Source organism: Lynx canadensis, chromosome D1 (genome assembly GCF_007474595.2).
Source record: "Lynx canadensis isolate LIC74 chromosome D1, mLynCan4.pri.v2, whole genome shotgun sequence".
Taxonomy (NCBI): domain Eukaryota; kingdom Metazoa; phylum Chordata; class Mammalia; order Carnivora; family Felidae; genus Lynx; species Lynx canadensis.
In genome coordinates this window covers 82,996,816-83,021,367 of record NC_044312.2, presented here as the reverse complement: position 1 = coordinate 83,021,367, position 24,552 = coordinate 82,996,816, and the positions used below count along the sequence as shown (strand labels likewise).

The window sequence follows — 24,552 nt, the reverse complement described above, 5'->3', positions numbered from 1 at the left end:
TTAAATTAACTTCATGTGATATACTATATTTCCTATTCTTTTTCATTCAATTCCATAAAATGCTGATCAAGACCCCCCAAAAAAGGGGTACCTGGATGGCTCAGTTGGTTAAGCGTCCAACTCTTGATTTTGGCTCAAGTCACAATCTCACAGTTCATGAGTTCAACCCCGTGTTGGATATCTCTAACATCTCAGAGCCTGGAACCTGCTTTGGATTCTATGTCTCCCTCCTTCTCTGTCCTTCCCCCTCTCATGCTCTATCTCTCTCAAAAATAAACTTTAAAAAAAAATTAAATAAAATAAATAAAATTTAGTATCACAATACTAACTTAAATTTCACCTATGAACATGCAACATAATTTTACCTTGGAATGAACTACTTTAATCCCTTCAAATCCCATTAAAATGGGAAGCCACAGACCATCAAAGAAAAGTAGGATTTCTAGTAGGATGATCAGAAAAAGGAAACCTACAAGGCCCAATCACTACCAGCTTTCACAAAGAGTGTCAATTCCTAGCCTTTTAACTTGTTTTCACTAAATCTTTTCCATTTTACCCTCTTCCTACCCATATTCTTCAGGTAGAATAATTTGTTAGACATGCAAATATGATCATGTCAGTTTTCTGTTTCGGCACTTGGTACCTTTACATTGTTCATAAAATAAAATCTAAAATCCTTCACAAGGCACTGTATGATCTGGCCCTAGTTTACCTCTCTATCCACTTCTCCTCTCTGTCTCTCATCCATTCAAACTGTTCATTTTATAGTCCCTTCATTGGCATTCTCTTTCCTGCTAAAGATCTTTGAATATTCTGTTCTCACTACTACAAGTGCTGTCTCAACTCCATCATCCCTCCCTCTTCACCTAGCTATCGGTCACTAGTCCTTCAGGTCCTGTCTTGAATTCACATAGTAGGTAGCTTTCTAGGTATTCTAGACTAGAACATATTGCTCCTAGAACATACTATATTCATTCTTAGCCATAATCACAACTGCAATGCAATAATTAATTGTGAAATTATCTTCTCCTATCTATTTTCCATTTACTTCATGAGCTATGTGAAGGCATGGGCCCTGTACCCATCCCCTGGGAGCCACTACAACAGTCACGACTGCCTAAAACTACTTAGGCATGTTTCCTCAAGCCTTGGAACTAAATGTTTAGTATATCAGAAAATCACATACGTTCATCTCCCCAAACACCTTCATCCTGTAAGATGGATATCCCTCGGGTAAATGTTATATTTAGTAGTGTTCGGTGGGACAAAACCTAAGATGTCTTTTTAGTAATGTTTATATTACCAAAAATAGTGAAAAGGTGACAGACTATCAACAATAGTTCAAAATGGCTTTGTTAATTTTTCCAAGTTGCTTTTTTATGCTTGCTTATACTTATAAAAATTCTTTCACTTTGATGGTGCATAGTAGAACTGACCTCCCATGGTTAGTAAGATTAATAGGAGCTGTGTCTCCTAACTTATCCTGGTAGTCTAAATTTTAGGTAGATAGGGCTGTTTGAGGTAGTGTATCCCTTTGTGCGGTTTTTACACTGGCCCTGGGGACAAAAAGCCTGGGTATGAGTATGGGCTCTGCTCGAGAAAATGACTAAATTGTTTTGCATACAATATTGTAGAGTGGTACAGAGAACATAAGTAGCAAGCCTGAACCCATGAGGTCTAGATTTGCCTTTGCCCTGGCTTCCTGTATGAATTTAAAATAAAATTTAACCAAGTTTAACCAAAAATAAGAAAATAGTTGCTTAAAATAAGAAATAGTCGCTTAAAAGGAATAAAAGTTAAATGGTAAACTTCAAAGTGCCAGGGAACAGACTATAGACTTAGAAGAGATCATTTGATTTAGAATAGATCATGTCAGGGGGACCTGGGTGGCTCAGTCAGTTAAGCGTCCAATTCTTGATTTTGGTTCAGGTCATGATCTCACAGTTTGTGAGTTTGAGGTGCAAGTAGGGCTCCTCACTGACAGTGTGGAGCCTACTTGCGATTCTCTCTCCATCTCTCTTTCTCCCCCACTCATGCACCCTCTCTCACTCTCTCTCAAAATAAATAAATAAACTTAAAAAAAAATAGATCATGTCATATGAGTAATATACTTATAACTCTCCACTTTAATGACCATGGAACAAACTTTAATCTAAAAAAATGGAGGCCAGCTATTGATACCTATTTAATCTTCTCTGAAAGCAAACAAAACAATGGATGTTCGAATAGTATCAGTAACTAAAAACTTTCCTCAAAAATGTGGCAGAATACTGGAAAAACATCTCTTCTTACCAAAGGTAAGATGAGAACCTGATTGAAGGCAGTAGAGACACTTAATTAAAAGGTTAAGAATGTTCCATTCTTACTCATTACCTCAGAAACACAAAAAAGCACCTGAAAGGATTATTTAAACTGTCTAGACAGGAATACTCTGGGGCTACCGGGGCCATTTTACCTCACTACTTCTTATGCAGGAACCAATACTTTTATGACTACATGCATTTAGGGCTTACAATTCATACAATGTGTTAACACCAAGGGCAGAAATGAATAGGTATTGTCAAAAGGTACTTTGGATATGAAGAATCTCTGTCGAATGGAAGACTGGAAAAGCCACAGAAGTAATAGGTTACGGGATCAGTAGCATTTATAAACTGTGTTCTCCAGTAAGAATAAGAAAACAGAATCCTCCTCCTATTGGCAGATCCTAGACAATGATTCTAAAATGTTAAACTTTTTGCAGTAAGAGACTATGTGCCTCAAGTAATTTTTTAGCTTAAAATCTAAATGAAGATTCCAGCCACATAACACCAAATAATGAGCAGGTCAACAAAGAACCTATGCAAATAGTAAAAACTGTACATACAAATACATGACCAAGAAGGGGGCCTATGAAAAGATCCTGGAAGAGAAAAGAAGGAAAACTTTGCATTCAAGAGACAGAGAAAAACATACTTTTAAAAAAGATTTGTTAGAAAAAACAGAAATACATATACTTTGGATTCCATAAATTTCAAAAGTCTGCTATTAAAACAAAAATGAGACAACAGAACAGGAAGAAATAAAAAGGAAATGGCAGAAAAGAACAGATCAACAAATTAAATATGGTTACAAGGAAAGATAACTTCCAATACCTGAATCAAAACATGAACAAGAGTCAATAAAAATCACAATCGACACTGTAGAAAACCAAATCTGTAACATGGAGAATAACCTTGAGGAGATGTCCCAGTATAGTGAGGCAAAGTAAAAGTAGCAGAAAACACTGAAGGGAATTAAAGGTCATGGAGACAGATAATACAACTCCAGCCAACAAATAAAAAGTGCTCAAAGGTTAGAAAATGGAAAGAAAAGCAGAGGCTAACTAATGCAAAAAACTCCTTTGTAGAGAAAAGACCTGATCCACAGGCAAAATTGTTCACAGAGTATATGGAAAATTAATGAAAAGAGACCAGTTAGTAATATTTCTTAGTGAAATTTGTGAATATCAAAAATGGTCAAGAAATATATCTAGTAAGCATCTAGGCTGGTGTGGGGAGAGGGGAGTGAGAAACAGATTACCTCAGAGTGGAAAAAGGAAACTAGGTTGATCTCAGACTTCTCTACAACACTCCATGTCAGAAGAAAACAGAGTAAAATCCATAAAATGCCCCAAATGCTATGCCAAATCAAGTTACTGATGTAAGAAAGCATGAGTACCACAGTCTCTGTAGACAAAGGCAGAGATGATCCCCTTTTGCATATTTCTAGAAATAATCTTTAAAGATGTGATCAACCGACTAAGATATGAGCCTACATGAAGAACTCAAAATAGGACCTGTAGTATAAAAAGGCTAGTGGAGTGCACTGACATGAATTAAATGGATTTAAGTAAAAATAATTATTTTAGGGGCGCCTGGTTGGCTCAGTCGGTTAAGCATCTGACCACGGTTCAGGTCATGATCTCATGGTTCATGAGTTCAAGCCCTGCATCGGGCTCTGTGCTGACAGCTCAGAGCCGGGAGCCTCTTTCGGATTCTGTGTCTTCCTCTCTCTCTAATCCTTCCCCACTCATGTTCTGTCTCTCTTTCTCTTTCTCTCTTTCTCTCTCTCTCTCTCTCTCAAAAATAAACATTAAAATTTTTTTTAATTATTTTAGATATGACCGCCAAATAGTGTAAATGTTAATAAATTACCATAATAGTAGATACGAATGAATAAATCCAAGATAATACTTTAAAAGACAAGCAGGGGGTTGGGAAAAACAAGTAAAATAAAAATGGGAATATCATTTTCTTCTGTATACTTAACAAAAAAAATGTTTAAATTCATTAAATTTAAAAAAAACACATCAGCCAGTAGTAAACTAAAAAACAAAAAGTATGTCATCAAAACTGGTAGAGAAAAGGCAAACTGGATATATATATGGACAAAATAGATTTTAAAAGCCAAAAAAATTTCAATGAAACATAAAAATAGAAAAGTATAAAACAAGATCACATAGAAGAGTGCAAGCATGTCCTGAATTAATTATCCCTTTACAGAACACATACTCAGATTTGTTTACACAAAGTACATCTGGTATTTGTTGTTAATAGGAAGACATCTAAAATAATATAGCATAGAAAGATTTAAAATAGCAGCAATATGGACATGGATGAGACTATAGTGAAGTTAGAATTCTTATAAATTAAGTAATAATTACATGAAGGAAACACTCTACAATCAATAAAATTATTATTTAGATAATTTAATGAAATATGAATGTGCTAATATATAAGTAATAGTACGATACATATATCATACATGATCTATATAATATATAATATATAATGTATAATAATCTGATAATATATAAGTATGATCAAATTTTATAAAATATATATGTATGCATATTGAATGCATAAACATGTTAATACTGGTGATGGGATTTTGAGTTATTTTAATTTTCTTTTCAGACTCTTCTGTATTTTATCATTTTAATCAAGAAAAAGTATTAATGAGAAACACAAAATCTGTAATAAATGGAAAAGCATATGACACTTCTGGATTAGGATATAGAATAAATATGCCAATTCTTTCTAAATTAATTGTTTAATACAATTGATCAAAATTTTTTTTTTTAATTTTTTTTTCAACGTTTATTTATTTTTGGGACAGAGAAAGACAGAGCATGAACGGGGGAGGGGCAGAGAGAGAGGGAGACACAGAATCGGAAACAGGCTCCAGGCTCTGAGCCATCAGCCCAGAGCCCGACGCGGGGCTCGAACTCACGGACCGCGAGATCGTGACCTGGCTGAAGTCGGACGCTTAACCGACTGCACCACCCAGGCGCCCCTCAAAAATTTTTTTAAACTTGGCCAAGATATTCTTACAATTTAGACAGAAGTATAAAAAGCAAAAGTACCCAAGAAAGTACAAAAAAGAAATAGTACATATAATGAAATATTGATAATTAAAAAGATGGAATGAAATACATAAAATCATTACTATTGATAAAGGTGGTGGAATAATTAGTGAGTTTAATTTTTTTCCTTTACATTTTTTCTGTATATTATAGATTTGTTCCAATGAGCTACCTACTTTTATAAACTGTTGAACTATAATGTTAAAATTACAGTCAAGTGACGGGGCACCTGGGTGGCTCAGTTGGCTGTGTCCCATTCTTAATTTCAGCCTAGGTCATGATCTCATGGCTCATGGGTTCGGGCCCCACCTCGGGCTCTGTGCTGACAGTGTGGAGCCTGCTTGGGAATCTCTCTCCCTCTCTCTCTTTGCCCCTCCCCTGCTTGCTCGCTCTCTCTCTCTCTAAATATATAAATAAACATTTTTTTTAAAAAATTAGTCAAATGAAAGAATCAATTATGATATTTATTATTTTCTTTATATATGTCTATATTCTCTCTACTCAATAGATAGCACATTTTATTCCTGAATTTAGAAAAAAAAATCATTAAAAAAATTGTCTTCCAACGTCCATCTTCCACTGTGGCAAAAGTAAGCAAACACCCCACTGCTCCAATTTAAATGTGTTTTCTCTCTTACAGTCTTCAGAGGCAATATGAAAAAGCTTCAGTTTTCAAACAAGAGGTGATCTGACATGCCATCTTTTCTGAAACACCTAAAATTGGTTAGCCTAAAATTCAACCTTCCCATGAATTTCTTAGTTTTCAATGAAAATGTTACTTTCTATTTTTGACTTCATTTTGACAGAGTAAAGAACATGAGATTTTTCACAAGCATAAGCTTCTCTTTGACAATGGCAAAATAAATAAATGAAAGAAAGAAATTACTATATTTCCTCAAAGGATACTCACACTGAAACGAAAAACCATTTCCTTTATTGTGTACCTTACTACAAGTCGTAATTATACATGTATCTTTAAGAAGATGTATTTTTAAGAAGTTTAATCTGCCCATCCTTCCAACCATTCATCCATCCATCCATCCATCCATCCATCCATCCATCCATTATCCCGAAAAATAATCCTAAGGCCGAATCTGTGTTTTTTTTATCTCATGTATGTTCCTATACTACAACTACATATGTAGGTATTCATAAATAATATATAGCATTGCTTGGCATTTTCTACTTTCCATATCATGCAGACATGTGATCATACAATCTCTGGGTTTGTCCTTTTTAACCAATTTTCCCTTTTTCCACACATCCACCCACAACTAATCCCTTCTTCCTCAAGTACTCCATGATTATATATGCACAAAATGCATATATAAAGTCTACGATAACGCTGAAGTTATGCTTCCTTAGATACCGATTCTTTTACTTAGATGAAATAAATTCTTAGCATGTTGTGTACTTTTTTAATATTAAAAGATGCTCACGAGAAATGGATGAATATCCTTTCCCCATATCTTCACTTTCAAAATTATTCTGTTTTTCCAGTCTGATATATATAGGATATTAGCCCTTATTATTTTCACTTCATTTCCCTCATCACCGTTATTGATATTGAGCATCTTTTCATACCTTAATCTACCATAAATGACCCTTCCATATCTTTTGTTCATTTGCCAAATTGGATTTTGTTGTCTTATCAATTTTGAAAAAAACTCTTCCTACATAATAAATATCGATTGGGTTCAGGACATGCTACCTCAAAATACATTACCTTGGCACAGTGAATATTTCAAACTGAAGGAATTTGAGAAATGGCACATGAAAGTACTTGCTGACCTTCTTCTGCAGTAGGTCTTCAGACCCTTATGTGAGAGATGCCCTCCCTCTATGCAGAGTAAAAAAGCCTTCTTATCTCTGAAGATGAGGGACAAGAGGAATCTGAATGCATGGGGCTTGCTAAGTTTCTCCCAGTTGACTACACTTAGTTCATACCCTTGTCCTATCATATTTTTCCATAACTTTCCACTCTTCATCAAACCCAGTATAGAAATAATCAAGTATAACCATGTCTTAGGTACTTTACTTCCTTATGAAAGCTCCTATGTCACAGAAAACTTAAATAAAAAATGTGTATGCTTTTTCTCTTGTTAATTTGCTCAGGCTGAGAATTTAGGAGGATAGAGGAAAAAGATATTTTCCTTCCCTAGAATATCAATTCTGTTCCTATTCTTTATATTACTAATATTTCTTTTTCCAGATTGACTGGAAAATATACCATATTATTTTTGTCATATACTTTTAAAATTTTTATGAGATACTTCTAGCATTTAATTTTATAGATTTATGATTTCTAGTCTTAAGAAATTTTCTTACCTTGGATTGTCTATATTATCTCTTAAATTTTCTTACAGAATTTTTATTTTCAGTTTTTCATACCTTTTTACTTTATCTGGAAGTTATTTTTGAATCTGATTTAAAATAGGGATTCATTTTATGTTCTTCATAGTGATCACTGTAACAACCCTATTTATTTAACAATGCACTATTTTCTCAAAGAAGTGAAATAGCTTTGTCTTTTATTAATTTTTTTATAGTATAGTATATATCTATTACATACTGGAATGTATATCTAGATTCTTTCTTCCACTAATCTACTTACCTATTCTTGTGCCAATATGATACTGATTTCATTATATATATATATATATATATATATATATATATATATTCATATATATATTCATATATAAAGTATGATCTGACATCTGGTAAGGCAAGTTTCCCCTCACTTTTTTATTTCCCCCCCAAAGATCTTGTCACTCCCCCCATCCCATCAAAAAAAGATCATGTCACGCCCCTGCCATACATACTTAACATCATATTATATAAACTAATAAACAAATGTACCTCAGTTAAAGTGAAATCAACTAAGATAATTCCTGGGAGTACATTAAATTTGGGGAGAATTGACTTTTTAAATAATACTAATTTACTTGTACTACACCAAAACAAATGTTTTCTCTTCATTCATTTCCATATGTCCTTTAATAAAATTATATTTTTTTAAAATTTAGAACTGCGCCTTTCTTATTAAATTTATTACTAAATATTCTATATAGTGTTAGGTACTTTTTTGAGAATGGAATTTTTTTCCTAATTCCCTTTCCAAGTATTTACTACTGAGTATATTTTAAAGTTTTTATCTAACCATCTTATTGTATCATCTTACTAATTTTACAAGTCTTTCAGTTAAATGATTACAAGAAGAATATTTTAACCTTTCTTTTAGTTTCTTACTTACATAAGCCAGAACTTCCAAAAATACTGATTAGAATATTTATAGAAGCTAATCCATATTTAAATCTAGATTTTGATTTAAATTGTTATAGTATTTTACCTTTTGGGAAAATAATTTCTGTTTGTCCTTGCATAATAGGATATTTTACATTTAAGTAGTTTATTTATATTCCTGTTTAGCATAGAGATTTTAATAAGAATAGTTGATTATAGTCATGCTTATCAACTTATCACTGGCTGTTTGATGTGGAACCATCTCTATATTCTTTAGGTATTACTCTTAATTAGGCTATACGTATTCTTCTTCTTTTTTTTTTTTTTTTGAGTTTATTTCTTTTTAAGAGAGAGAGGGGTGGGGTTGGGGGGAAGCACAGAGAGAGAGATAATCCCAAGCAGGCTCCATTTTATCAGTACAGAGCCTGATGCTGAGCTCAAACCCACAAACCATAAGATCATGACCTGAACCGAAATCAAGAGTGGGACGTTTAACCAAATGAGCCACCCAGGTGGCCCGTATTATTCTTTTAATTAAATAATATATGAGTTAGATATGCTAGTATTTCCTTTTGAATTTTGCATCTATATTCTTCAGTGAGGTTAGACTTTTTCTATTTTTTTTCTTTTATACTATTTCTATCAGGATTAAATATTAAAACTAGGTTAGATTCAATATAAAATGAACTGAAAGGGCTTTACATATTTACCATGATCAAGAATAGTGTAAAAGACAATGCTCTTTCCTATATTTTTAAGAACTAGGTAACCACTGCAAATCTAGTCATGGTACATTGTTCTACATACTTTAGCTACCTTTCTTATCTCTGTTATGATAATGTGATGACCTACTCAACTTTCATAATATTCAGTCAATTTTAATAATTTATATTTGATAAAACATTATTCATTTCATCCAGGTTTCACATGTTACCACAGAATTATGGTTGCATTATCTTATAATTAATTTATCTTGTGTCTATGGTTGGTGTCCTCTACAGTCTTAATCATATATTTTTGCTCATTTTTTTCTTTAATAATCAGGCTATTGGGGCGCCTGGGTGGCTCAGTCAGTTGAGCGTCAGACTTCGGCTCAGGTCATGATCTCGTGGTTTGTGAGTTCGAGCCCCGCATCAGACTCTGTGCTGACAGCTCAGAGCCTGGAGCCTGCTTCGGATTCTGTGTCTCCCTCTCTCTCTGCACCTACCCCAATTGTGCTCTGTCTCTCTCTGTCTATCAAAAATAAATAAAATGTAAAAAAAAAAAAAATTTTTTAAATAATAAAAAAAATTAATCAAGCTATCAAGGACTTTTGTTACTTTCAAATAAACACTTAGGATTTCTTTATTCTTTTTTCTTTTTAGTTTCTTTGATTCTGATTTCAATCTGTATTAATCCCTTCTTCCTATCTTATTTTGATTTACTCTATTGTTCCTTAACTAATTTATTATGCTTGACAAAGAATTATCTTATGGATGAGGTAAAAAAGTATCAATTAGATTTGAGTCAAGGTAGTATAAAACAAAATAAAATGAGATTATTAGGCTTGAAATGGAAGAACAAAGCCAAAGGTATCATAATCCCAGATTTCAAGGTATACTACAAAGCTATAGTAATGAAATAGTATGGTACTGGCACAAAAATAGACACATACAGCTCTTTGGACAAGAATAGAGACCCCATAAATAAACCTATGATAATATGGTCAACTGATATATAACAAAGGAGGCAAGAATATACCATGAATTAAAGGCAGTATTTTAAATAAATGGTATTGGGAAAACTTGACAGCTGTGTGCCAGAGAATGAAACTGGATCACTATAAACAAAAATAAATTCAAAACAGATTAAAGACCTAAATGTGAAGGGTGCCTGGGTGGCTCAGTTGGTTAAGCCTCTGACTTTGGCTCAGGTCTGATCTCACCATTTGTGAGTTCGAGCCCTGTGTTGAGCTGTGTGCTGACAGCTCAGAGCCTGGAGCCCACTTCGGATTCTGTGTCTCACTCTCTCTCTGACCCTCCCCCCCTTGCACTCTGTGTCTCGTTCTCTCAAAAATAAATAAAGATTAAAAAAAAATTAAAAACAAAGACCTAAATGTGAGGCCTGAGGGGTGCCTGGGGGGCTCAGTCGGTTGAGCGTCCAACTTCAGCTCAGGTCATGATCTTGCTGTCCTTCAGTTTGGGCCCTGCTTTGGGCTCTGTGCTGACAGCTCAAAGCCTGGAGCTTGCTTCATATTCTATGTCTCCCTCTCTCTGCCCTTCCCCACTGATGCTCTGTCTCTCTCTGTCTCTCAAAAATGAGTAAATGTTAAAAAAAAAAAAAAAAATTAAATGTGAGACCTGAAACCATAAAACTCCTAAAAGAAAACAAAGGCAGGAATCTCTTAGACATTCACCCTAGCAACATATTTATGCATATGTCTCCTTGGGCAAGGGAAACAAAAGCAAAAATAAGCTATTGGGATTACATCAAAGGGAGAGACAGAGAGAGAGACAGACAGAGGGAGACAGAGAGAGAGGGACACAGAGAGAGAGACAGAGAGAGAGGAATTAAAAGCTTTTCCCAGAAAAGGAAACCATCAACAAAACAAAAAGGCAGCCTCCTAAATGAGAAAATATTTGCAAATGATACATGCAATAAAGGGTTAATATCCAAAATATATAAAGAATTTATATAACTCAAATAAAAAAAAACAAAAACAAACAAACAATCTGATTTAAAAATGGGCAGAGGACTTGAATAGATGTTTTTCCACAGAAGACATACAGAGGGCTAGCAGATGCATGAACAAATGTTCAACATCACTAATCAAGGAAATGAAAATGAAAACCATAATGAGATATCACCTCACACCAGTTAGAATAGCTAGTATCAAAACGATAAGAAATAACAAGTGTTAAGGAGGATGTAGAGAAAATGGAACGTTCCTGTGTGAAAAGTAAACTGGTGTAACTACTGTGGAAGATACTATAGAGGTTCCTCAAAAAACTAAAAATAGAAATACCATACAACCTAGTAATTCCACTGCTGAGTATTTACTCAAAGAAAACAAAAACACTAAACTAAAAAGATAATAGCATCTCTATTTTTATTGCATTATTATTTACAATAGCCAAGATACAGAAGCAACCCAAGTGTCTATTGACAGATGAAGAGATAAAGGTATATATATACATTGGAATACTACTTGGCCATAAAAAGAATGAAATCTTGCTATTTGTGACAACATGGATGGAACTAGAGGGTATTAATACTAAGTGAAATAAGTGAGACAGAGAAAGAAAAATATTCTATTATTTCATTTATGTGTGGAATCTAAACATAAAATGAACAAACAAAAAACAAATAGATTTTTAAATACAGAGAAACTAGTGGTTGCCAGAGAAGAGGTGGACGGGAGGATGGGTGAAATAGCTGAAGGGGACTAAGAGGCACAAACTTTTAGTTATAAAATAAATAAGTGACAGAGATGAAAAGTACAGCCTAGGGAATAGAGTCAATAACATTGTAATAATGTTGTATTGTGACAGATGATAACTATACTTACTATAGTAAGCATGGAGTAATGTGTAGAAATGTTAAATCACTATGATGCATACCTGAAACTAATATAACATTTATGTCACCTATTCCTCAAAATAATAATAATAATAATAATAATAATAATAATAATGACGATGATAATAATAATATTAGGTGATGGGGCAAAATGCATGTCTCAGCTTTGTTTCTATTTAGTCATATATGCCTTTTAGCAAATCATTTAATCTGTCTAGCTAATGGTTTCTACTACTGAAAACTGAAAAGAAAACACAGTCTCAAGATAAAAAACTACACCTGACAAAATTGATAAAATGTTAAGTTCTATCCGAGGAAAGGAGACTATTTGAAGGAATAAGAGACTTTGGAAAATCTGAACTGGAACTCATTGCCTTTAGAAACAACAATATCTAAGAAAAATCCAGTTTTTCTATGATAGTGAAATAGGAGACCTACATGCATTCTATGAATGTTCAGGTCATAAACAAGTGAACTCCTAACATGTTTTACAAACATGGATGCCCTAATTAAATACAAGATCTTCTTAAAGAAGATGCATCTACTGGACATTGCAGAATGACAGAGGTAGGTTTAAAAAAAAAAAGTATCATATCATTAAACCATATCCTCATATTTTTCTTAGAAGAAAATAACCTGGGGTCAAACTGATTTCAGGCACTCCAATAAACCCTCTGATACTGCTAACAAAAACTTAGGTGTATTTATTCACATTTTTATTGGGAGAATTAATCACATTGATAGATTTGTAAAGAGTTTGGGACCTGAAAATGTGAAATAGACTATTCTTCTTTTTTTAAATTTTTTTAACATTTATTCATTTTTTGATAGAAAGAGACAGAGTATGAGTGGGGGAAGGGAAGAGAGAAAGACACAGAATCTGAAGCAGGCTCCAGGCTCTGGACTGACAGCACAGAGCCCAATGCGGGGCTCGAACTCACGGACTGTGAGATCATGACCTGAGCTGAAGTCGGACGCTTAACTGACTGAGCCACCCAGGCGCCTCAAAATAGACTATTCTACATTAGTAATTCAGCTTCCTATCCTTAGTCTGTGATTAAACTTTTCCATGGTCATACTTTTGCTACTTTACCAAATGGACCTTTTCATTATTGGACAGTTAGAACTATCAAAAGACCCTGGCTTACATCAAGTCAAAATTTACCTCTAAAATTCTCATCTATTTTCTTGATTTCAGTCTCTGAAGCATAAGAGAAGAGAACAATTCCTTATTCCTGAAAATAGCCCTTTACATATTTGTAGATAGTCATCTTAACTCCAAGACATGTTCCTTTTTCAGGCTGATAACTTTTAAACAACATAGCATAACTCATCCAAAATTTTCTCTAAAGGAAGATGCTTTCACTTAGGAAGTGAACAGGAAGGAAGTTCTTCCTAAGGAAGAACTTAGGAAGACAATATTTTATATTCATTTCCAAGGTGAAAGGTCACCTAATTCGTGACAGAGGGATAGACTGCTCTAAATTTACTTGTGAATTTCAAAAAGAATTCAGAGACAATAACTGCATTATGTTAATATATGTGACCTAATGAATTCTGCAGAAGTCTCACATACTTATTAACTTCAGTAAATTCTTGGAAACTGTAACTCATAAGTTCTTTAAAAATTATTTTTTAAACCAAGGCTTATTTGTCAAAACATTATTCATGGATGGATTTCAACCCATCTTCAGATTTTAGCCATAAATCATTTTTGTATTCATTTTTATGAATTCAGAAAGGATAAAGGCAGTAATATCATTTTAAGTGGTACTAAAACATTATTTACATTAATTCTTTTGAGGAAAAAAGGGAGAAAATATGTAGCATAGTGAAGCATAACATCACACAAGGGAGAACAAATGCCAAAATGGTAAACCAAGCTCTATAAAACTCAGCATGAAAATTCAATAATTATACAAGAGTAATACTTACGGATAGAATTCTGAAAGCTGTTCAGCTATTGCATAAGCTGTCGGGTCTCTGTCTAAGGCATACAGAGTAATATCTGACTCCTTCTGTAGAATGGCTCTTGTGTGTCCTCCTGAACCAAATGTCATATCTAGAAAAATCTAGCCAACATGAAAAAAGAAAATTACCACTTAGCATGAAGAAAATATTCTTGCTAGCTACCTTAATTTCTAGAAGCACATACTGAATTTCAGAGCTGATAGTAATTGGAAAACAATTAAAATCATTTTGCCGAGAGTTGAATTTGTTATACATGAGATCTGGATCAATTATGATTGATCAGTCCAAAAGAACGGGACAGATATCAGTAAAATGATAATCTCTGGTACAGGGTGGCCAATTCAAGACAAATTTACATTTTCCTCCAAAGGTCAAACTGGCCACAGTGTTGTACTGCTAGCTTTTTAATGCTTTCCAGCACCTGGCTGATAATGGTATTTCCAACAATTTCTCATCAAAAGGAGACAGCTTACAATTAGTATGGATCATTTTATCTCAGTTTCTCTAAATACTTTATATTACACATAAAGATATTCAAGAATACAAAGAAAGAATGAGAGAGCGAGAGTGAGAGAAACATCGAGAGCGAGCAAGGGAGAGATGGAGGGAAAGAGAATGAATATATCCAACAATAAATAGTCACAGGACAAATCTTTAAAAATCTAAACTGGAAAAGGCTCAAAGCTCAAGTCAAAACAACTACAGTAAACTCTAGCTTTGCCATGAAGTAGCTATACATCTTTCGGAAAGACACTTAAAATCCCAGTGTCTTTAGGTTTCTCCAGGCTCTGAAAAGAAAAAGAAAGTCTAGAAGAAGATACCATCAATACCTACCTAACTGGTAAGATGACATATAATTACCTAAACGAAGACACTTTTGAGAGTAAAATATTTGCCAGTAATAATTTTGCCAGGACAACAGATTAAAATATGCCGGGGTGCCTATCTTCAATGCTTAGATCATTCTAAAAAAAACAGTAAAGTAAATTGGATTTGAACCTACTTTTTGACTATTTTATTGGGCCATACTATAAAGAAAATAGGTCTCAGTTGGGCAAGAAACCAGACCCGGACCATTAAAAACATATTTGTGAAGAAGTTAATTGATGGCAGCCGATGTGGAAGTCAAGACACTCAGTGTTGTGCTCTTAGTTTAATGTACCCTTTCAATAAGCTTCATGGTATTACGAAAATAAAAATAATCATTCCAATAATATTGAATACTGTGAAAAAATAATATATAGCCAAACTATTAAAATATTCAAACATATAACTTTAAAGTTATATGAATACACTGCACAAGGGAAATCCCTGCAATGAATGTGAACATTTCCCTGCCCTGAACGCTACAACTTACTTCCAGCAGAGTGGGCAGAAACAAGACACAAGTATGCTTTGAATTTTTGCTACCAGCAATCATGCTGAGTCCCATCCTCTGATCAAGTCCTCAGAAAAGCTATCCTGCTATTTGAAGAATAATATGCAGAAAATAGTCCAATAAAAATTGAAAAGAAGAGAGATATAAGTTATGAGGGATGTAAATGTGGTGAAAATACACAAGCACTGCTTTTTAACAAAAGTATGTTAATACAACTTAACCTTGCATTTCTGTCACTGTCAGCACAAAAGACATGGCTACACACTCTTTTCACCATTATAAACAGTAATGTGAAAACAATACTTGAAGTCATATTATTTGTATAGTTGTTAGGAGTACGTACTTACAATCTCAAGAATGAATAATTTCTTTTCCCAGTCTGTATACTTATCTTATGCATCTATGAATAGGTAAAAATCTGCCATCTTACCATATTTCAGTTTCAAAATTGTTAGGGATTTAGGGGCCCCTGGGTGGCTCAATCAGTTAAGGGTCCAACTCTTGATTTCACAGTTTGTGAGTTTGAATCCCACATCAGGCTCTGTGCTGATGGCATGAAGCCTTCTTAGGATTCTGTCTCTCCTTCTCTCTGTGCCCCCCTGCTTGTGCTCTATTTTCTCTCAAAATAAATAAGCTTTAAAAAGAAATTAAAAACGAAATTTCTAGGCGTTTGGCATAAACAAAAAAACTTATCCAAGGCAAAGTATAAATTACCTTCTTGTTATGCTCAATATCAAGTCTTAATATTAAGTCTATAATCCTGCACTTAAAATATGATTACCTTATCCCAAGCCAGGAAAAGTCCTCATCAGTAATTAAAAAGAAAAATTCCTTATCATTAAAAATGTTCTTGAAAATGCGAGATGATGATAATAATTTACATGATTTTTTTAATATACAATGATTACACCATTGGAGATATACTGACAATCAAGGAAGTTTCCATAGAGGGAAAAAATTATTACCAGTCAAGTGTAACACAAAACAAAGTGGGAGACATGGGATTTATAAAACTATAAGTGAACCCCACCATATGTCCTGGGTTAATACATGACTGAAGCCATAGACTTTCATTTTTAAAATTCAAATATACATTGCCCATCAAATATAAATCATGACATCCAGGCCTTGTGAGTCAACCAGCACTACAATTGAAAAGGGAGCCAATCAGTCTCTCCCTTTTCCTGGGTCATTAACTTGATATAGGACCACATTTTTTAATTTGTACGAGTTGACGATAAAATTAGGAGATTGGACAAGAACAATGCACAAGAACAAATATATCTGCATGTTAAAAAACAATCTTTCTATGAGTCTGATCTGTGTGTGTGTGTGTGTGTGTGTGTGTGTTCATATGTTTAGGTCATGTTCCAAACATACATGGAACTCTTTCTTTGAGATTACCTGATATAATTTATCTAAAACACAAAACCCATATTTGATACTAAGAGTTTATTCTGCTAATGTCAGTTTTCACCTGTATAACCCTGGTCAAATTTTAACTCTCTGAGCCCCAGCTGTTTCATCTAAGAAAGGGGGATAGACTGTCTCCCTGTTTACTTTACAGAGATTTATAAAAATTATGTTATTTCTTCCTTATGACCACAAAGTAGATGTTATTAGATTTGTACATACACAGAAACTAAGATTACATTAAGTTAGTCAGTGGCAAATGTGGGAACTGAATACAGGTACACCTGACTCTACAATTTGTGTTTTTTCTCGTACTATTTGCCCACTACTTCATGTTTACAAGCATTAACGTTTTCCTTCTTGGTCTAACAAAAGCTCTGTTAGTGAGTATGGACAAGTGGCATTATTCCCATTTTTGCAAATAGAAAAAAAATTCAAGGTGCAGAGAGATGATGTGACTTGATTTCTTAGATCATATTACTAGCAAGTGAGGGAAAGAGAACTCTAAGCCATGTGTCACCAACTCTAAATTCTGTGCTTTTCTGAAAGAAAGAAAGAAAGAAAGAAAGAAAGAAAGAAAGAAAGAAAGAAAGAAAGAAAGAAAAAAGGAGGAGGGGTGAGCAAACAAAAGAAATTTTAAAAAGTGGATGGCACAGAAACAATCACAGCAGAGATAGCTTTACAAAAATTATACAAGAAAACTTTACTTGTTTTATAGAGCACTCATTCCCGCTGGAATTTAGGCTCTTGGAAACCATGTCTTAATCTTTGTGTACCAGGGTAATTCTTGAGATATGTGTGTTTCTCTCTTTTTTTCCTTTGTCCTCCCTCCTTCTCCTCTTTCAAACAGGCACCTAAGGATTCAGAGCTTTACAATGTATGTTCCTTGAGGGTTTTTGCATGGCACAAAGAAAAAAGTATCTTTCCTATAGTCTGAAGACAACTACTTTCCTGTCAGTAGTTAAAAACAAACAAACAAACAAAAAACAAAAAAAAACAAAAAAAAAGCTCAGAAATAATGCTAGTTATCCTGGATAGGTTAGTGTCTTTAAGGAAAAGAGACAGAGAGAGAGAGAGAGATTTCACTGAAATTGGGCAGAAGAGCGATGGAAATGAATGAACAAATTCCAAGAAGGTGCAGGACCAATGAATGACTGACAGGGGATAAGATCTCAAAGCAGCTGTCTGTTTGAGGAACTGAGGGAGTGTGGTCCCTCAACCAGGGTTCTCAGTGCTACTAGAGATTTCCATACCACTCTGTGGTACAGAAGAAGCAGAACCTTTGGTCCTCGAGGGCCTACACAGGTTATAACAAAAGGTATCTCAGGGGAAACAAAGGGTACTATGAGGTGAACAATAAGATGCAGGGCCTCTGCACAGCTCTGGATGGTGTGTGGAGTCAAGAGAATGACTGAGATTGATGGTTTCTTAGCACAAGGACATTGAGGCTCAGAGTCAAAATGAAAGTGACTTAAAGAAAAAATAAACAAGCATTTGAGGGAAGATCCATGACTACAATTCTCCAACTTTTTTTTCAAAGTTGATTTATTTATCTTGCGAGAAAGGGGGGTGGGCAGAGAGACAGGCAGAGAGAGACAGAATGCCAAGCAGGCTCTGCACTGCCAGCGAAGATGCGGGGCTCAACCCCACGAGACAAGAGATCATGAAGTGAGCCGAAATCAAGAATTGGATGTGAACAGACTGAACCACCCAGATGCCCCTTGCCTCAAATTTAATAGAGTAGCATCAGTGCACAGAGGTAGATGCATAGTAAATATTTAGTGATGCAATTTGAAAAAAAAAGCTCAGCCTCCCAAGGTAACAATGATAAAGATAGCAATACTCATTTGTGCATATTAATTCAGAAATACTCAAGATAGAAGATTCATTACCATAGGAGGACATAAAACAGTCACAGGATATCCAACTTTTGGATTTATTTAACATTAATATAATCCTAATATTACAAACTGATTCACTAATGAAAAAAAAAACTTTTGCAAAACATTCATAATAATCTGATATTAATAGTATTATGTACCTCTAATGTACCGTGTTCTTATTTGTTGACTAGTCTTCCTTTGCGTTTGAAATAAGAAATGAATATTTCTTATTTTAGGTTACCTCTTTTAATCAAATACAACTAAATGACATTTTATCCCCATGGTCTTCTAAATATAGAAATGATTAGGTTCTACCTTGCACCAAGATGAGTCACACTTGAATAGTTGAGCTATAGCTGTGAATCTGATAATGAACAGGGTACAGATGCAGAATTTCAGAGCTGAAAGGGACATAACACACTATTTATTCCACCTCCTCATTTTACTTATGAGGAGACCAAGGACCAAAGAAGGTAGATGTTTACTAGTGGAGGGCAAAGCTAATACTAAAACTCAGATCCTATGCTCTTTCCACTTGATCTCATAATATTCTTCTACTGAAATTATACAATAACACTGAAATAAATGATCAATTTTTGAAAAAGTATTTTTTTCTTAATATGAAGATAGATATATGTAGGAACTTTGCATCTTCAGCCTCCAACACAGTTGAAAGCAACCACTGTTCTACTGTTCTAAATTGTTTTAAGACTTTATGAAGATAAATCCAATTGAATTAAATTCCAAAGACACTTATGTTATATATATGGCCTCATATAAATGTCCACCCATTATATGTAAGAGCAACTGGGGATAACTGACTTCTTGACAAGTTACAGTTTTCAAATTGATATTGAAATTAAGAGCAAAAAATTAAAATACTTAAAATCACAGCCTCATGGGTAGTTAGAGCTAGAATGACCCATAGAAATAATGCTAATTTAATCCCATTAGTGTATACTACTCTTTCTAGAGTATTCTTAGCATTCCTTTATACCTTTCAGAAATGATATCCTTTAAGACTCAGCTAATGCTGCTCTCTGAAGGGGGAGACTGACAGAAATCAAGGGATTTGCCCAAGATCATCCTGCAGACTAGATAATTAAATGATTTGTTTTTTTCCAAACCAAGAATTCTAATCATTGAAATTTTCACACTGGAACAACACTGTTAAAATTGGACATGAAAACATTTTTAGCCATGAATAGCATGAGGGCAGATCTTTCAATTTCATTTTCCTAATGTTGATTAGTCATTTCCAATCTGTGCAAGATTTTTAATAGTAAGTTCTCATCCGAATTTGGAAACAATATGGCCTGATTTCACTTTAAAATTTCTTCCTATGAATATTTTCTTTTCTGGAAATTACTAATTTTGAATTTTTAGAATTGAAGTGTTTTTGAAAGAATTTTAGTTAAGCTTCACCTATTTGCAGCGGGCACCTATTTCGGTATTTTTTTAAATACTGAAACGTCTCAAGCATATACTTAACTTTCTGAATTTTTTTTCAGGAGGTAATTAAATTTAAATGTAGCGTTAATTAATAATCTGTATATTTACTGAACACTCAGTACAGATAAGGCCACATGAGGTAATACAAAGATATTAAGCTATGGACCTTCAAATTTGGTAAGGAATTTAGACATGCATACAAATAACTACTAATAAAAAGAAATCAGCAATACAAGAAAAAGCATATTTTATAGGAGTGAAAAAAACATATTTATGTCAATCACTTGTGAGATGGACAGAATCGGGGTAGGTTACAATTCACTCAGCTGGGCCTCGAAGACTGGGCAGAAGTCCGAAAGCACCCTATCTTCTCACTCTCCTATATTCTCCAAATTCAATTAGCTACCAAGTCCTATTGATTTTATCATATAAATATGTCTTAAATTTCTCCGCTCCCATTTTAAATTCAGGCCCCCTTATTTCCTTGTTTTACTACTGCAATAGGCTCACACTCATATCCGCACCTCTAATCTGAATTCTAATTTTTCTTCTACACTGTTAACAGGATATCCTTTCTGAAATAAAATTGTTAACATGTGACATTATTCTCCTCAAAAGCTCTCCAAAGGTTCAAGATAGAGTCCAAATTTCTAGGCATACTGGATAATATTCTTCAGATTCTGGCCTCTGCATTTCTGCCTAACGTTATCTCCCACCACTCACACATGAATTTTACAATGTATTCCTTAGCCATACGGTTATAAAACATAATAAAAGCACATGCAATTATCAAACATGCTGAACTGTCTCATGTCTTCTCTCCCTTCTTTCCTTGTTCCATCTCGCTCATTTTATTCTCAAACAATTACAAGGATTCTGGTATATCCACAGCTCTTTTCCAAAAGTTGGAAATACAACAGTAGGCCGAAACAGACATGGCCTCTGCTCTCATGTAATATTTAACTGGGGGCCTTAGTATCTTTAATATATTCTTCTTTCTTTCTCCTTTCCTCCCCTCTCCTCTCCTGTCCTCTCCTTTTCTTTCTTTTTCTTTCTTTCTTTCTTGCTTTTTTCTTTCTTTCCTTTCTTTGCTTGCTTCTTTCTTTCTTTCTTTCTTTCTTTCTTTCTTTCTTTCTTTCTTTCTTCCTTTCTTTCTAGAATACACCTCAGGAAGATGTCCTAAACATCTCTGTCCCCAATGCCAAATAATGAATGACACAGAATATAATCAATAAATATCTATTGAATAAATATATAAAGACAAAGAGAATTAAATCTTAGCAAAGGTGTAGACATAGGAAAGAATATGTTATATAGAGTTTGATTGGAATCCAGGATGTATTAATAGAAGAGAGGAGAAAGAAAAAGGGAGGAAAGAGAAACAAGGAGAAATTAAAACTTTCACTTATGTGCCAGATACTGTGTAATTTGTTGTGATATGTTCCCTCTCTCCGTCCTAATAGTAGCCCTATGAGACAAACTAGGAAATAATGCTGGAAGGTAGGGTGAAGCAACTGTGGCAATCCTAAAAGGCCAAGGTAAGTGATTCACATCATATTTGCTAGAAAATGAACAGCTTTTGAAGACTTCTAAAGTACATAAAATAATGTAACTGCCAAGAGTATTAGATGGGTGGCAGGTTGTGAGAATATAGTTGTGATTTGGTATAGAGCATGCACCCAGGCCAGAGGACACAAAGGCTGAGCTGTCAACAGAAATGGAGAGTAATTATGATAAATAACAACATACAATGCACTTATTGAGTGCTTATTTTATGAACCAAAAATGGTGCCAAACATTTGATCTGCATCATGTATTCATTTTATACATAGGCATAAGCACACACACACACACACACACACACACACACACACACTCAGTTAATTGAATGTGATTCTTACACATTCTAAGTTACTATTATTATTACTATTTTATAGAGAAACAGGAGATTTAAAAGAGGGTTAGGTGAATTGTCTGAGGCACAGCTGATGAATGTTGGAAACAGATTTCAAAAGCAATCCTGTCTCCTGAACCTAACAGCTTTGCCTTTCTATAGAGGTAGAATAGACTAATTAGATGTAGTGAGTGGAGAAGTGAGAGAAAAGTGATTACAAGGCATGCTATCTGGGTAACTAGGAGTACACAAAAGACAATATTTATTGTGCAATTATTATGTGCCACCATACATTATGCCACACACTTTAAAAACTTGACCTAATTTAATACTTACAACAGATTGTACGGTACATAAAATAATTCCATTTCACAGATGAGTATATCAGAGCCATTTACTTAGGAAAACATAAATTGGCAGTGTAATTATAGATAGAGGCAGAAATAAGCATTTCCTTCTCTTCCCTTCCACCCTTCTACTCTGCCCTCACCACCTCCCAATTGGTGTTAGAAAGGCCAACGAACAACTTCTTTTACTCCAGAAGAGAGAAAAACAGAAGTATGAGAAGATACAGGCAGCGTGACAGGGAGAACAAAGATTTAAGAACTCCACGTGGGAATAGAGTAACTCTTTGTAGTAAACTGGAAACAGTGAAGTGAGGGGCCATACTGAGCAGAGATTCTGAAGAGAGTAATAATAATAAAAAGCTGGAAACCCAAAAACATAATAAGACCAATTATAACAGCATTAATGCATAGTGGGAGGAAGAAGTTTGATTTCCTAAAATACTTAAAGAACACTAAGTTCTAACTCTATTTTTAAAGCTCATCCTAGTCAAAAACATTGATACATTTAAAAAAAGTAAGATAAATTACTTTCATTATATATCCAAATTGTATTATGTAGCCTTTGGAAGTATTGTGCCCCCAATACAGTGTAACGTAGCACACATTAAACCAAATGCAACAGAAGAGAGCCCCTTGATGTAATTAGTGAGGCAAATGTTAAAAGGGAGATGAGCTAGTTATTTGGACATGATATGATAAATATAATGGATATTTTGACTAAAAAAAAATCACTAGAAGAAGTTACCTGCTTTACAGTGTCACTGGAATATTTATAATTGCTAAGCAAACTATTGTTGTACCATTGTATATTGAATCATACAAGACTATCACTGACTTCTCTCAGACTTTACTTATGTATCTGTCTAATCTACTGACAGGTAGACATTTATCACACCGAAGAATCTGAAGACCCAAAATAAATTAGAACATATAACTGTGAACATAGAAGGCTACCAACCTTATAGTCAGCTAACATTCTGAACAAACATTTTTTCTACCAAACTCCTTGATTTATTATTGTCTTGTCAAGCTCTGTTGAGTATCTGTCTGCTACACGCTTATTTTGTTTTATTTGTAACTATTACATGGGCTTATGTAAAAGCAAAAAAAAAAAAGTCTCAAAAGGACATAAAAGTTATACCACAAACAAAACAATCAATGCACTGCAATAAATTTATCTCTTTTCCCATTTTATCAAGAGTATTGGTGTTACTATAACTCATTCTGCAAACATTTCATCTTGTAGCTTAAATTCCATCCTATTCACAATAGAAAGCTTTACTTGTCATAACAAAACTTATTTTTCTCTTGTTCATAAAGTATGTTCTTCAGTTATATTAAATTAAATAATTATAGTATTCATCTTTCTCCAGTGATAAGTAGGTTTGCTCTTATCTGTAACACGGATGGGTTTCAGTCATAAGTCCCAACTATGTACAATGGACTGCCACTTGCTCTGCTTGCAGATACATACAATGCACAAATTAACAAAAATAGCTAAAAATAATATGGCATGGGTGGTCACCATAAGCTTAATTTCACAGACATTTCTGGCCCAGACAATGCCAATCTGTTAGCACCTTTTTAATAAGAAAAAAAGTTTTTATCTACACCATCAAGAAACTCATATGACATATTCTGGACACACTTTCTCTGAGAATGCCAGACAAATATTTTCTTATAAATATTATTAAATATATAGATTGTTTACAGTACTCACAAAAAATAATGTGAAAATAATGGCATATTGAGCTCTTTAATCAGTGTGCTCAGCAAATGCTCTTTTCAATATATTTTTTTTTTTTGTCAGAGGGGCAAATGTCACTTTACTGATGGCACTTTCAATGTGGTTCTAGTAATAAATTTTTATCAGCATTAAAATAAAACCAATAATGGTAACATTTTCTACTACTTAGCCTTCAGATAACAACTTTGTACAAATCAAAGCAGACCAATATATACATAAGTACTGGTGTCCAATCTACTGTGCTATGTGCGCACACAAGAAGGCATATGTGTATGCA

General features: G+C 34.1%; 1 protein-coding gene across 1 annotated transcript in view; it reads right to left on the bottom strand.

Annotated features, from left to right (window-relative positions):
• Positions 1 to 24,552, bottom strand: part of METTL15 (methyltransferase like 15) — a 189,253-nt gene that overhangs the window by 88,086 nt on the left and 76,615 nt on the right. The window contains exon 3 of the mRNA XM_032594843.1: positions 14,126 to 14,262. Coding sequence (XP_032450734.1) covers positions 14,126 to 14,262 — 137 coding nt within the window. The remainder of the gene's footprint in view (positions 1 to 14,125; positions 14,263 to 24,552) is intronic.